The 13053-nt window shown below is 47.2% G+C and overlaps 2 protein-coding genes across 3 annotated transcripts in view; both read left to right on the top strand.

The window, feature by feature from the left end:
• LOC110474376 (TLR adapter interacting with SLC15A4 on the lysosome) overlaps positions 1–13053 on the top strand; it is a 37591-nt gene that overhangs the window by 9129 nt on the left and 15409 nt on the right. The window lies entirely within an intron of this gene.
• SH3BGRL (SH3 domain binding glutamate rich protein like) overlaps positions 1–13053 on the top strand; it is a 30360-nt gene that overhangs the window by 9129 nt on the left and 8178 nt on the right. Inside the window, exon 2 of the mRNA XM_077786496.2 lies at positions 12721–12906. Within this exon, the coding sequence (XP_077642622.1) occupies positions 12721–12906 (186 nt within the window). The remainder of the gene's footprint in view (positions 1–12720; positions 12907–13053) is intronic.

Below are 13053 nucleotides of genomic sequence, written 5' to 3'. Positions count from 1 at the left end.
CATCATCCAGATGAGTGCTCCTGCTCTGGAGTGAAGGTGGCACTTCCCTGTGGGCTGCAGGAATGCAGTGGGTGAGAGCAACCTGGCGATGGGAGCAACCTCGCTGTGTAGGGAAATGCTCCATTTTGTTAATTCCTGGCAGAGTCACTTCAGGATGTCTCCTGAGCAGTCCTGAGAGCAAAGCCCCAGGCACTGGCCTTCCTGGCTATGGCAGGCAGAGCTTAGCCAACTCCTGTGTTGTTTCAGCTGCCCAAAGTGTTAGAAACTGCAGTGTGGCCAGGTCTTGTGAGAACAATTTATCTCTCCCACTTAGAGACACAGTTTTTAGACAATATTTTGTCCAAGTAACATAGAGAAGAATCTGGGGCCTTCAGGGTAATTCACACTTGAAATGTTACCCAGGGCAATTAATTACTGGGTCAGAAAGCTGCTGCCCATACAGGCTGTGCTCTGCTGAATCTCCTCTCCAGGAAAGATTCAGCATGCTGTTCTATCTAGAGACAGCCTGGCTCTTCTTGTAAAGAGGAGGAAAATTTGTATTAAACTTTTTTAATCCATAGCTTTTTATCTTGTTTGTATTATGATATTTAGGTATTTAAGTTGAAGAAAAAAGCTTTGTTCTCTTCAAAAAATTACTTGGTTTAGTTTTAGAACAGCAGTCAGCAAAAAGACTCTTTGTTAACTAAGATCTGTGGTATATGAATTCTTCAAAGATAAAAAGTAATACGCATCAGAGGCACCTGGATCCCTGAGGCCATGTTGTATTTCTTCTTAAAGTAGTCTTTTATTTAAAGAATAAATGCCTAGCAATATAAAGGCAGTGAAACAGCAATTAATGCTGTAAACTTTTACTCCTGTCAGTTAATGTAGCTTCTGTGTGCTAAACCATACAGGAAATAAACTGCCTTTATTGTAAACCACAGGGGCCTCGTGCTGAACTGTCTGTGCTTTTAACTCCTTTCCTAACCTGAGTTCAGCTCGTCACACAAGCACAACCAAACCTGTTTTCCTTCTGCTGTGCAGGGCTCCTCAATCACCAGCAGAAATCCACAGCTTCTGAAAAATAATTACAGGAGCAGCTGTTTCAATAAACCCCCAACCTGCAGCCCTGTGTGTGCTGTGATCTCAGGCTGCTTCCCTGGAAACACTGGAGTGCTGGGCTGATGGGGAGGGTGAAGTCTCAGGGGCACTGAGGTGGCACCTGGCAGTTTGTGTCAGTTCTTATAGGGGGAAGTTGCTGCCAGCATTGCACAGACCCGTCCTGGGATCTCCATGAAGCTGAAGATAAAGGAGAAATAATTCTTCTGGCTTTCAGAGCGAGGCTGGCTGAAAAAAACAGATTTAGAACCTGACAATGGGGGTGAGGTCCAGACTGTCAGGACGTTTTAAGGCTTCCAGAGCAAGCAGTCAGGTGACCAGCAGCACCTTCAGGGCCTTTCCCCCGCTTTTCTCAGCCACATAGTAAATGTTTGAGTATTTAGGAATATATCATGTGTCAGAGAGTTGTCTGCATCTTGTGATACTGAGCCTCAGTATCTTGTTGGAGATCAGTCTTCTGTGTGGTAAATTGCTTTACAGTGTACAAAGCCTGCCTGTGGGGCTGGGCTGTGGTGTATTGATTGATTCTACCATTTGTAGATTCAGCCAGAAATGATCCCTGAAAGTAAATAAGCAGTGATTTGAAAAAATAATTACTCCTGATGACTCAGGAAAGGGAGCTTTGAGAGACGAAGAGAAAATTGTTCAAGGAGTCTGTGACAGAGGTAGCTTGGACTTAAGGACTTTTTCTTTTCTTCCACAAGGCAAAAGTTCCCCTTTCCCTGTTCTGTGACTCAGATAGGAGAGTCCAGTGAGATGCTGAGGCTGTGGAGACCCCAGGAATAGCAGAACAGCTGGCTGATGGGTGGGAATGCTCCCAGGCCCGGCCACTCTCAGCCCTGGGCAGTTCAGGAGTTGTTGGTTTGGTACTGGGCTTTGGGAGGAGTGGATCTGTTTGTTTTTATTTAACCCAGCCCTGAGTTCGGATGCTGTGACAAGGCACATGGAGACTTCCAGGGAAACTCAGCCTGCCAAGCTCCATGTCTGCTGCAGAAAACAACTGTGTGTAATAAATGAAGAGTTCACATTCTGCTGCTGCTTATGCTGTGTCAGTGCATAACTGAGATAATGGGGCCTGTATTCTGCAGTAGGAAGCTTGCTCTCTGTTGGTTTTGGACCAGACGAGCAGTTTTCAGGCTTATAAAAGTCAAATGCCACAAGACTGACTTAGAAAATTGCCAAGGGTCAATTTATTTAGTATTGTAATGGTGGTGTTTCCCTGTGGATGATGACAATCAATTCTGGATGCTGCGGTGTCAGTGGTGGTTAAAGCTATGGTTGCCATACATCAGTGTTTCTTTACATCCTCACCTGAAAAAAAGTAAGAGGAAGCCTAGGTTTGGAAGCTTGATTTTGCAAGATGTTTATTCTGGATAACTAAAGTAGTAATTAAAAAAAAGTTAAAAAAAATCATCCTGGTATGTGAATATTTGCATTTGTAAATTCTTCCTGTTGCTGAGTGAAGCAAAAGCCTGCGGCCATGGTTTGCTCCCTTCTTGCAGCCCTTACTGCTGCTGGGAGAGGCAGTCCTGCCTCCCCCTGGCTCATTTCTTCCCTTTGCTTGTGATGGCACAAGAATCCCCCCGTCAGCTGTGAGCTGGGCTGCTGCCCCAAAGCAGCACTGCTGTGGGAGATTCCCTGCTCAGAGCTCCAGGGAGCCCAGCCAAGGATAGCCTGGCATCGACCTCTGCTCTTTGACCAGGGACAGGACCCCAGGGGACGGCTGGAGCTGTGTCAGGGAAGGTTCAGACTGGATGTTACAAGGAGATTCCTCATCCAGAGGGAGGTCAGGCACTAGAACAGTGCCCCAGGAAATGGTCACAGACCCAGAGTCCCAGGAGCCAGCACTCTCTCAGGCACAGCATGGGATTGCTGGCATGTCCTGTGCAGGGCCAGGAGCAGGATTCGATTCCATGAGGGTCTCTTCCAACTCAGGATATTCTGTGAGTTTGTGATGCTAAGAAGTGCTGTCCATGCTCAGGGACAGTCCTTTAGACTTGGTGGAGAAGGCCTCTTTCCATATCCCTGGTTTATGCAGGTTGAGTGTCTGTGGTCCTGGTAAGGAGCTGTGCTTCCCTCTCCTGGATAATCCTGCCCAGACCTGGCTGGATGAGGGAAGGTTTTGGGGCAGCCTGTGCAGAGCCCCTTGCATGAGGATGGGCAGGCTGTGGATGTTGGAGGAGTCAGGCAGTGCCCAGAGACTTCCCAGAGGCTCAGGCAAAGTTCATCCCTAATCAAACACAGCTCCTGGTGGGGTTGTTTGCTGAGATCACGTGAAGGGAGGGGAGAATCCTGCTGCTGTCCCTGGGCCTGGAGCCCAGCGTGAGCAGAGTGCAGAGGTGACAGGCACCCTCCATGCCTCCAATCAAACCTTCCTTGTCTGAGGGGACAAGTGTCAGTCTGACACCTCTCCGGATCTGGGACAACTCCTGGCATTCAGCAGCTGTTACATTCACTGTTTTTCTGTGTTCAGGCTCTTGGGTTGTCTACAAAAAGTAGGCAGGGAGGTCTGGTGTCTCTGCTAGTACCAGCTCCAGTGCTGCCAGAACTTCTTGGACTTTTGGATTTTAACATCTCCCTTGCCCAGCTGCTGGGCATCTTGTGTTCCATGTGCATGAAAGCACAGTATAAAAAGGCTCACTGTCATCCTATGAGCAAATGTCTCTGGTTTTTGGTTGATGATAAAATGAGATTTTAAATGTTAAAATCTTGCATTAAAATTCCTGCAAGTGGAAGTTTTGGCTGTGTGGAGTTTGTTTGGTTTTGAAATCCAGGCAAATAATCCCATTGGGTATTGCTGCCACTTTTCACAGAACTTGAAAAGAAAGAAAAAAGGAAGGAAAAATCCCAGAGATACAGAAAGTCAGTCTCTGGATGCTTGCAGAGTCTGTGTTTGGGGAGGCAGTCTTTGAGCAGGCCATGATCACTGTGGGGAAGAGCTTTGCCATATCCTGACTTGTGAATGACTTTGACTTGGCAGTAGTGACCCTCTGCAAGCCTTTTACAGAATGAACAGAAGCATCTAAGCAGAGAGTAGAGGGATGTGTCACTTCTGGCTGTGGTGAGGACACAGATATCCTCACTGAAGGAGGGTGCATCTGATCTGCAGAGCCCCCCAGAACACTCCCAGCCGTTTGTGCATCTGTGGTAGGCTTGAGACTGTGCTGGGCTCTTGGGCAAAACAACTGGATGCTGCCAGTGCAGTCAGGAGCCTGGACAGGCCAGGAGATGCTGAATGAGCAACTGAAAATATGTTGGGGAGCAGCCAGGAAAGAGGACAGTTGAAGAAGAGTGCACTGTGTCACCCCTATTTTCATGGAATCGTAGAATATCCCAAGTTGGAAGGGACCCACAAGGATCAAGTCCAGCTCCTGGCTGTGCACAGACACCCCAGCAGTTCCACCCTGTGCATCCCTGGGAGCGTTGTCCAAACATTCCTGGAGCTCTGGCAGCCTTGGGACTGTGACCATTCCCTGAAGAGCCCTTTCAGTGCTCCACCACCTTTTCCTTGCAGCCAAAAACAGAGGAAGATTTACTTCTGAATTTGATACTTCAGTAGGAAAAGAGGTGGGGTTTCAGCTGACAGAACCATCTTCATGTACTGGAACAAAATGTGAAGTTTATTAAATGGTACTTTTAAACATGGGCTTCAGGTGTTGTTGATAAGATGTTCTCTGTTAGAATCCTGGTAACACTGCAATAGTCCTTGACAGGCAGGTGCTAAAGGATGAATGGATTCACCCCACTCACCTTCCCAGTGCTTGGGTATCATTTGTTAAAAGCAGAATTTACCTTAAGCTGTGATAATAGTGTTAATCCTGAAGGTGCCTTCATGGAAAGTAAACCTGAAACACATTAAAAAGTCATCAGGGCTTTGTTAGGCAGTGCTGCTGCTGCTGTGTGCCAGAAGCTGGGGAGATATAAATAAGGAAATGTTACTTGTCCTCCTACTTGACTAATGGGTAGAGGAATCTGCTTTTGGCCGCTGCAGGAGGAAAGTAGCTAAAGAGACACTGGATGTTGCAGCAAGACAGTTCTGACTTATTTGTGGCCTTTTAGGATCTTGTTTAACTGTAGTTGAGGTGTGGTGGAGTTTGCTGTACTGTGTGTCTGACACCAAATTAGTGACACTGAAAAACTTTGCTGGAACACTCACTTCAAACCCTCCATGCTGCAGCAAGAGAGAAAATGTTTCTTACTTTTTCTTAACTAATTCCTTGAACTCCAACAGCAAGTTGGCAGTGTGGCACTTAGGAACTGCTCAGCTGTGCTGGGCTGTGCCAGCCAGAGGGGCCAGGCTGGTGTTGCTGGCTGAACTTCCCAAAGCAGCCCAAGGGAGCTAAATGCCAAATCCCCCTCGGGTTTTATTCTCTTTGCAGTCTGTGTCAGAGTAAATAAAAGTGAGTGAGAGCTGGGTCTCTTAAATACCCTTGGTTCCCTTGAGAATCCTGATTCCCCAGGACTTTTGCACATGGAGGTGACCTTAACTTTCCTGTTTGGTTCTTCTGGTAGGAAAAAACTTGTTGCATGCACAAGGATCTTTGGACCTGGGTGTTGTTGGTGTGGGATTTAACAGGTTTTTAGGCCTTGGGTTATTGAATGAATGCAGTTACAATGGCATTATAATCCATGAGAGGAGCTTTTCTTTTTGCTCTCATGAATCAGCTTTTTCATTTATGTAACTTTCTATGGTTTCTAGAGCAAGTTGTTGTCGTGTTTTGGGAAGTGCAGACTTTGTCCTTTGTTCCAGCTATATTTTTGGCTTGTGTTCCAAAATCTGGTCTGTGGGGTGGTACCTTATGCCAGGCTAAAGCCCTGTTACAGACAGCCCATGTGTGCTGCCAGACATGATGTAACCTCCAGGTTAAATTGCAAAACCCTTTTGGTAGCCTGGATGTTCCTCCAGCCTCACTCTTGAGTGGTCACTTTGCATCCTTTTCTTGCTTTCAAAAGGTGTCTCCCAAAGCCACAGGTGAGCAGCAGGTATGTGGTTGTTGCTCTCAGTGGGAGCTGGAGTCTGTTTCCTCCTGCCCCAGGTCTTGGGCTGCTGATGTTGATATTGCCCAGGGTCAGTGGGTACCTGGTGGTAAAAACCATTTCCAAATAAACCAGTTTTAAGCTGTTGGGGTCTAACCACATCAAACCAGCGCTGCTGTGCAGGATTCATGTGGCTATTGCCATGGGCTTTCCCAAAGGACCCTGCAGGGAGAGAGTCAGGACATATGGAGTCCATCTGGATATTACTGAATTTCTGGAAAATTAAAAAAAAAAAAAAAAAAAAAAAGAGCAGCACAAATCTAGCGTGAACTTTTCCAGCCTCCTGTGTTTTATTCAGGTCCCATAAGTTCATGGTGGTTTTGCCATGTTTGTCCTCAGTCTCATTCAGACCAGAATCCATCGGGAGAGACAACGATGGCACCACTCGTGTAATGCTCTGCTGAAAATAACCAGAACAAAGAAGTGCTTTGAGCTCTGTGATGATAATTACCCAGACCTAAAAATAAGCAGATGTTCTACCAGGCAGGGAGAAATAAGAGTGAGACAGTAATTGTTGGGAGACACCTGGCAAAGCTCTGATCAAGCCAGGTGATTGCTGGAGTTGCCTGCAGGTTTCCCACCCTCTGACCACATTTTACAGTGGCACCACCAGAACTGGCACATTGGATTTTTAAGCTAATATAGGGGGTAAAAAAAATGGCTTATTCAAACAAATAAAACCAACAAAACCACTCTAGAAAAATAAATATTTTCTGAATATTAAAATAAAAGCAAGGAAAACCGTGATGGAGGGCAGGACTGAGGCTGCTCAGAAGGCAGCCCTGCTGCCAAGTGCTGCGGTGGGGAATGAGCTTAGGGGGCCGACAGGAATCTGTGACATTTAAATCCATGGCTGAGCTGCTGGGCTGTTTAACTCCTACAAATTAGGTTGTAGTGGGAGGAGAAAATCTGAGCATTTTGCAGCTCATTTGCAAAGATGAGCTTCTGCATTAGGGACTCTGGGTGATGAAGGCAAGGTAATTTGAGAAATTAGGTGAGACAGATAAAAACCAAACTAAAACCCTCAGTAGCTTTTACTCTTAATTCCAAAAAGTGGCAGTGGATTGTGGCAGTGTGGCCCCAGCTCAGTCGACAGGTCACCCTGTGACAAGTCAGTTTGTCATGGCAGCACTTGGCATTCCTCATGCTGCCCATTCCTGCCAGGAAAATCACTTCCTGGGGGTTTCCACCTTGCTGCTGCTGGCTTCTAGTGGGGTTTGCTCAACATTTCTTGCACTGCACTTTTCCCATTCACTACTTAGATTTCAGTTTATCCATCTTCAGGAGACTCTGAAGCTTCTGGAGAACTGACAGCTACAAGTCTGGCCACAACCAGTAGCATAACCTGGAGTTTGGAGTTCACCTTCCTGCACAAAGCAGCTGCTTCTGGGATTTGAAGATTTGCTTCCACTAAGGAAGAAGTAACATCTTTAAAACCATAATTGGCATACAATACAACTGCTTTAAAGCTATAGTTGCTTTTGATTATCTGGAACCCTGAAGGCTGGAATTGGAATTGGAAATGGGAAAGAAAATCCCTTTTACATGTGGTGTCGTCTTGAAACTGAATTGAGAAATATGTAAGATCAAATGTAAGATCTGCTCTAAGGTGTTGCTTCTCTGTTGTCCTGGTGCTGGATCCCAGTTGTGAGGTTGGGAGAGACAGCTCAGGACACACCTGTAGCAGGAGCTGGAGAGAATCACAGAATTGTGGAATTGTTATTGTTGAAAAGACCTTGAGATCATTGAGTTCAACCATAAACCCAGCCCCATGTTCATCACTCAATCATGTCCTCAAGTGCCACATCCACATGTTTTTTGAACACTTCAGGGAATGGTGGCTCCACCACTTCTCTGTGCAGCCTGTTCTAATGCTTCATAACCATTTCCATGAAAAACTTTCTCCCTATTCCTAATCTAAACCTTTCCTGGTACAACTTGAGGCCATTCCTTTTGTCCTGACCGATGATACAACGATGGCTAGGAACATTATAAGAAATCCTTTTATCATTCTTCTATATCCTCACAATACTGCATGAGCCATTTAATCCCATTTGGGAAAGAAATTAATAAAATCTAGGTTTTTTCCCTGTATGGAGGTTGGGACACAGGAGCCACAGAAGTGGTGGAGGAGCCTCCTGCCAAGGGCCAGGATGGCAGAGCCCCACTCAGCAAGTTTATTGTTGGATCAAAACAGCAGCGCTCAGACTGTAAACTTAATTTGAGTTCCAGTGGTCCATAAATAGATTTCCAAAACATGTCTATTGTCCAACCAGGGATTTATTTATAAACTGAAAAAACAACAAGACTGAAATAAACCAACCCAAACCCCTTCTTGGCCAGCAGTGTGGACTGGACTGTGCTGTGTGTGTGCCTGCGTACACCAAATGAGATAGACCCTTCTGTGAAGTTCAGTTCCAAAAAGTGTTTAAAATTACTGTTTCCCTGCAGTGGAGTGGTGCTGGGAGAAGTTGGCTCTTGAACAGCCAGCACAGTCCTGGCTGGAGCTGAGGATGGAATGGTGCCTGCTCACTGGACCAAGGTTCTGCAGCATCATCCCTGCCTCCTTTCTGCTTATTATCTTTTAGCTGAGTTATTTTTTTAAATATTAAATATTTGGAAGAGAATCTAAAATGTTGCAGCATTTTCTGGAACGTTTATTCCCACTTTGGGGTTAAAATTTTCTTTTTGATGAATTGATTTGTTGGCAAACATCACCTGTTTGTACTCTTGGCAGCTTTGATGTGGTTTCTCTTGTGTTACTGACATCACTGATGGGAGTTAGATTAAGAACAGTAAATTGAATTTCTGATGTGTACTCAAGTGAGGGGCGATACTTGTTCACAATTCTACACTCATTTTTATAATGTTATTTTGTGCCCATGCTCTGTTGAAAGCTTAATGTTTCATGATTGGTTTGTAACTGGAAGAGAAGGGAATCTTGATACTCGGTGGATTTTGTAGCACAAGGTCACAGTGTGTGGTGAGACTTTGCTTAACCACCAGTAACTTGCCATAAAGCTGTTTCTGTCCTGGAACCAGACCCTGAAATCCAAAACAAAGAGAAAATAGATTTCTTTCATTAAATGTTCCTTCCAGTATTATCTTGGGAACATCAGCAAGAAGTAAAATATCTCCACTCACCTTAGGAATTGTTTTTCTCCCAAGTGTGTGTTGAGCAGGATGTGTTTCTGTTTCTGGGGTTGGGTGAAGCAGACGGGCTGTTCTGAGGGCATCTTTGTTCCCAGGCAGGGCAGAGGACTCCAGGGGATGCAGCCCTTCCTCCTGGCAGTCCTGGCTTCACCTGCTCCCACCCCTTCTCCTTCCATCCCCTCTGTCTCCACGCCACAGGGATTTTCATCCCTGATCTCTATCCATCCATTTTGCTCATTCCCTCCACTCCTGCCCCCAGCCTCTTCCCTTCCTTCCAGCTGTCTGTCCATCCCTGTCTTTCATTTCTCTGTCCTGTGCTCTTGTGTCTCCATAAATGCTCCTCCCCACCAGTGCTGGTTCGGAGCCTCGGAGCCCTGCTGGGCTCCAGCTCCTGCGCTGACTCCGGCCACGTTCCCGGCTCTGCTGCTGCTCTCGGCCCTGCACAATGTGTCAGGAGCACTCGGAATAAACAAGGATTTTCGTGTTTGCCAGCTGCAGCGAGCTGCCCTTCACGGGCCAGAATGGCTTCAGACATGACAGTTGTTTATGCAGGCCGAGGTGCGGGCTCGGGGAAGGCGCTGGCCGCTCTCCCCGGGCAGCTGGGGGAGGTTTTGTTGGAAGCGAGTGCTGCGTGTTGACAGGAGCATCCTGAAGGAAGGCTCCTCACTCCTTCCCAAACATGGGCAACAGGAACCATCTTCCAGGCTCTGTCCCGAGCAGAACGTGTGCCCTTTCAAGTAAGACAAAACACCCTGAAGCAGCAGCAGACGTCTCTTGCTCTATTTTTGGCCCTTCCCTCCCAGCACTATTTCACTGACTGAAATTAATGGAAGTTTTCTAAATAAAATTCCCTGAAATAACAGGATCTGGCAGCTCGGTGTCCCTGCTGCCCAGCAGTTGGTGCCCTGTTTCTCTGGAGCAATTACTGCTCTTGTGTAAGTGCTCATCAGCATGGCCAGAGGATTTGTCTGAGGAGCTGGGAGAAAACATTGCTGCTTAATCTTCCAACATTTTTTTTGTTTGACCAGAAAACAAGGGTTCCAGACTAATAATCCTCATGCATCAACACCATCCTTGCTTTTCTGTAGAGTTCTCTAGAGGATTACCTCCCTTAACTACAGACGGCCTGAGAGCAACAGAGACCAAACTTCATGCTTGCCTCACAATGGTGCCTTTTATAGCAGAAAAAAATTCATTTCCAGCTTTGCCAGCTCTTCAGAAACAAGCAGAGAGGTTTGTGATCACCCTTTGGAGCCACAGTCAATAGTTTGGGATGTGGTTGTACCTCCTGGAGCTGAAAAAACAACCCAGAGAAAAAAAAACAGAGACAGAGATGCTGGGAGGGTGTGAGGATGTGTGTGTGGCTAAAACAATCTAATAGTCAAAACGATTAAAAAAAATACAAAGTGACTTTTCAGGGGATCAAAATGCTGATTCCTGTCCAACTCAGAGCTCTTGTTTTACGTGGCAGAGTGTACAGGTTATTGGTGGAGTGGGTAAAAGCTTGGTTTTCTCTAATTCCTTAATAGTTCTGGGGCATCTCAAAATGTGTTCCCACTAAGCAATGGATTTTGGACAAGTTAAGGACCTGAGAGTAATAAAAACTATTTGGATCTGAAATTTAGAGATTGTAGGAAATGGTTAATTAAACATGTAATTGATTCAAGGAAAAAAATTTACATTTACTACCAGGTCATACTGACCAAAGAGTTCACAATTCCAAAGACCTTTCCTTTATTTTAGCCCTACAGAACAGTTCATTAAGTGCTCCCTTTTTTTCTCCTCTGACTTGTAGAGCACAACAGAGAAGTTTCCCTTCTGCTGCTGCTGTTGTTAGAGGCAGGCAAGGAAACCTCTTACCCAGAGCTTTGAGTCTGCTGAGAATGTTTTTTATACAGCCTCTACACAAATTATTTCCTTGGAACAGTATTAACTCCTCCAGTTTGATTTATTTTTAGCCATGATGAAAATTATCAACATCCTTGAGTTTCAGGACGAGTCCAGCGGCTCCTGTGCCGCTGAGGTCAGAGGAATTACATTGGCTTCTCAGCAGGCAGCTTCCCTGCTGGAGCTGGGAGCACATTTCCCTCTGTGGGGAGAGCAGGATGCACTGAGCTGGATGCGCCCCTCTCGCGCCTGCTTGAACCTGCCATGGATAGAGCAGCTCCAGACCGAGCCAGGGAGTGCTCCAAGGTTCCCTTTTGGATGTGCTGGGCTCTGTTCCCCAGCCCACATCCTTCAGGACAGCGCTCTCCATCACACTCCCTGCTGCTCCTGGCGTGCCGGGTGCCCGTGGGTGCAGGGCTGTGCAGGCCGGGGCCTGGCCGGGTGCCCGCGGGTGCGGGGCCGGGTGCCCGCGGGTGCGGGGCTGTGCAGGCCGGGGCACGGGCTCCATATTTGGCTCCGGGCTGGCTGTCCCTGACCCCGGCAGCGCCGGGTTTGCCTGTGGCCGTATATGGAGCGGCTGCTCCGGGAGCCACGGCTGACCTGAGTTAGCACCAGCAACATCTGTGTGAAACGCTGCTCCTGCAGCACACGGCGCATTAGGGTAAAGCCAGGCCTTGGACTGGCTTTGCATGAAGGGGGTCATTTGAAGAAAACAAATATCCCATTAAATTCCATCTTTTTATTGTTTGCTAGGATGTGCATGGTTATAATCTCCTTTGCGGTGTTAAAGTCATGCAGAGGGAGAGCAGAGCATCTCTGTGTCAAGAAGTCAGTAACTCATAATGACAGTAATAAAAACCTTCCCTGTGCGGAGCCAGCACCATGCTTGCCACACAGATCCTGCTTTTCCCTTGGATGCTGTGTGAGTGCACAAGGACGGGTGGCAGCAGGTGTGGGATCTCACCCAGCTTCCCTGACACGAGTTAGGATGGGGATGTGGGTCACAGCTCTCCAGAGACTGTGCCCTGCCCTGCAGACACCCAAGAGACAGCGGGAGAGAGGTTCTCTGCACATAAGCATGAACCAAAAATGCTTGGTGAGGTTCTTTTGTCACCGAGGTGGACAAAAGCCTGGACTCTGAGAAGGAATGGAGAGGTTCAGCCTGTGCTTCCAAGGGCACAAGGAAGCAGTTGTGCCTCCAGCAAACTCCACTGCACCTGAAAAACAACATTTCCCTGAGCTAAATGTAAAATCTGGTCAGCACAAGGGCCCTGCTCACACATCTGCTTTTGGGTGGGCACCTTTAAGGTACAAAACACTCACATTTGTGTAGGGACACCATCTTTAAGCTTCAGCCTATTCAGTTTTGTAGAAGCCAAGCCAAGGCTCAGCTCTGACTCTTCAGAAGATAGTTTTTGGTTTTAAGAATTTTCCTACCGCTCCCATTTTCAACCCGTGGTTTCTGCATCAAACCCCAGAGCAGCAACAAAAATTACTTCACTGATTGTGTTTACCTTATCTCCCTTCCTCCTTCTTTTGTGACAGATTAAAAAGCAGCAGCAAGATGTGTTAGGCTTCTTGGAAGCCAACAAAATAGAATTTGAGGAGAAGGACATCGCAGCTAACGAGGAGAACCGGAAATGGATGCGGGAGAACGTCCCCGAGGACAGTCGGCCAGCGAGCGGGAACCCCCTGCCCCCCCGGCTCTTCAACGACAGCCGCTACCTCGGGGTGAGGGCTGCTCCAGCACTGAGGGCTGCTCCAGCTCTGCTGTGCTCCTCCCCTCACCTCCAGCTCCCTGTGCTCCTCACCTCCAGCCTCCTGTGCTCATCCCCTCACCCCCAACCTCCTGTGCTCATCCCCTCACCTCCAGCCTCC

This window comes from Lonchura striata, chromosome 4A, assembly GCF_050655825.1.
Source record: "Lonchura striata isolate lonStrDom1 chromosome 4A, ASM5065582v1, whole genome shotgun sequence".
NCBI lineage: Eukaryota > Metazoa > Chordata > Aves > Passeriformes > Estrildidae > Lonchura > Lonchura striata.
The sequence above is the reverse complement of the archived record's forward strand: the minus strand, read 5'-3'. Positions and strand labels throughout refer to the sequence as shown.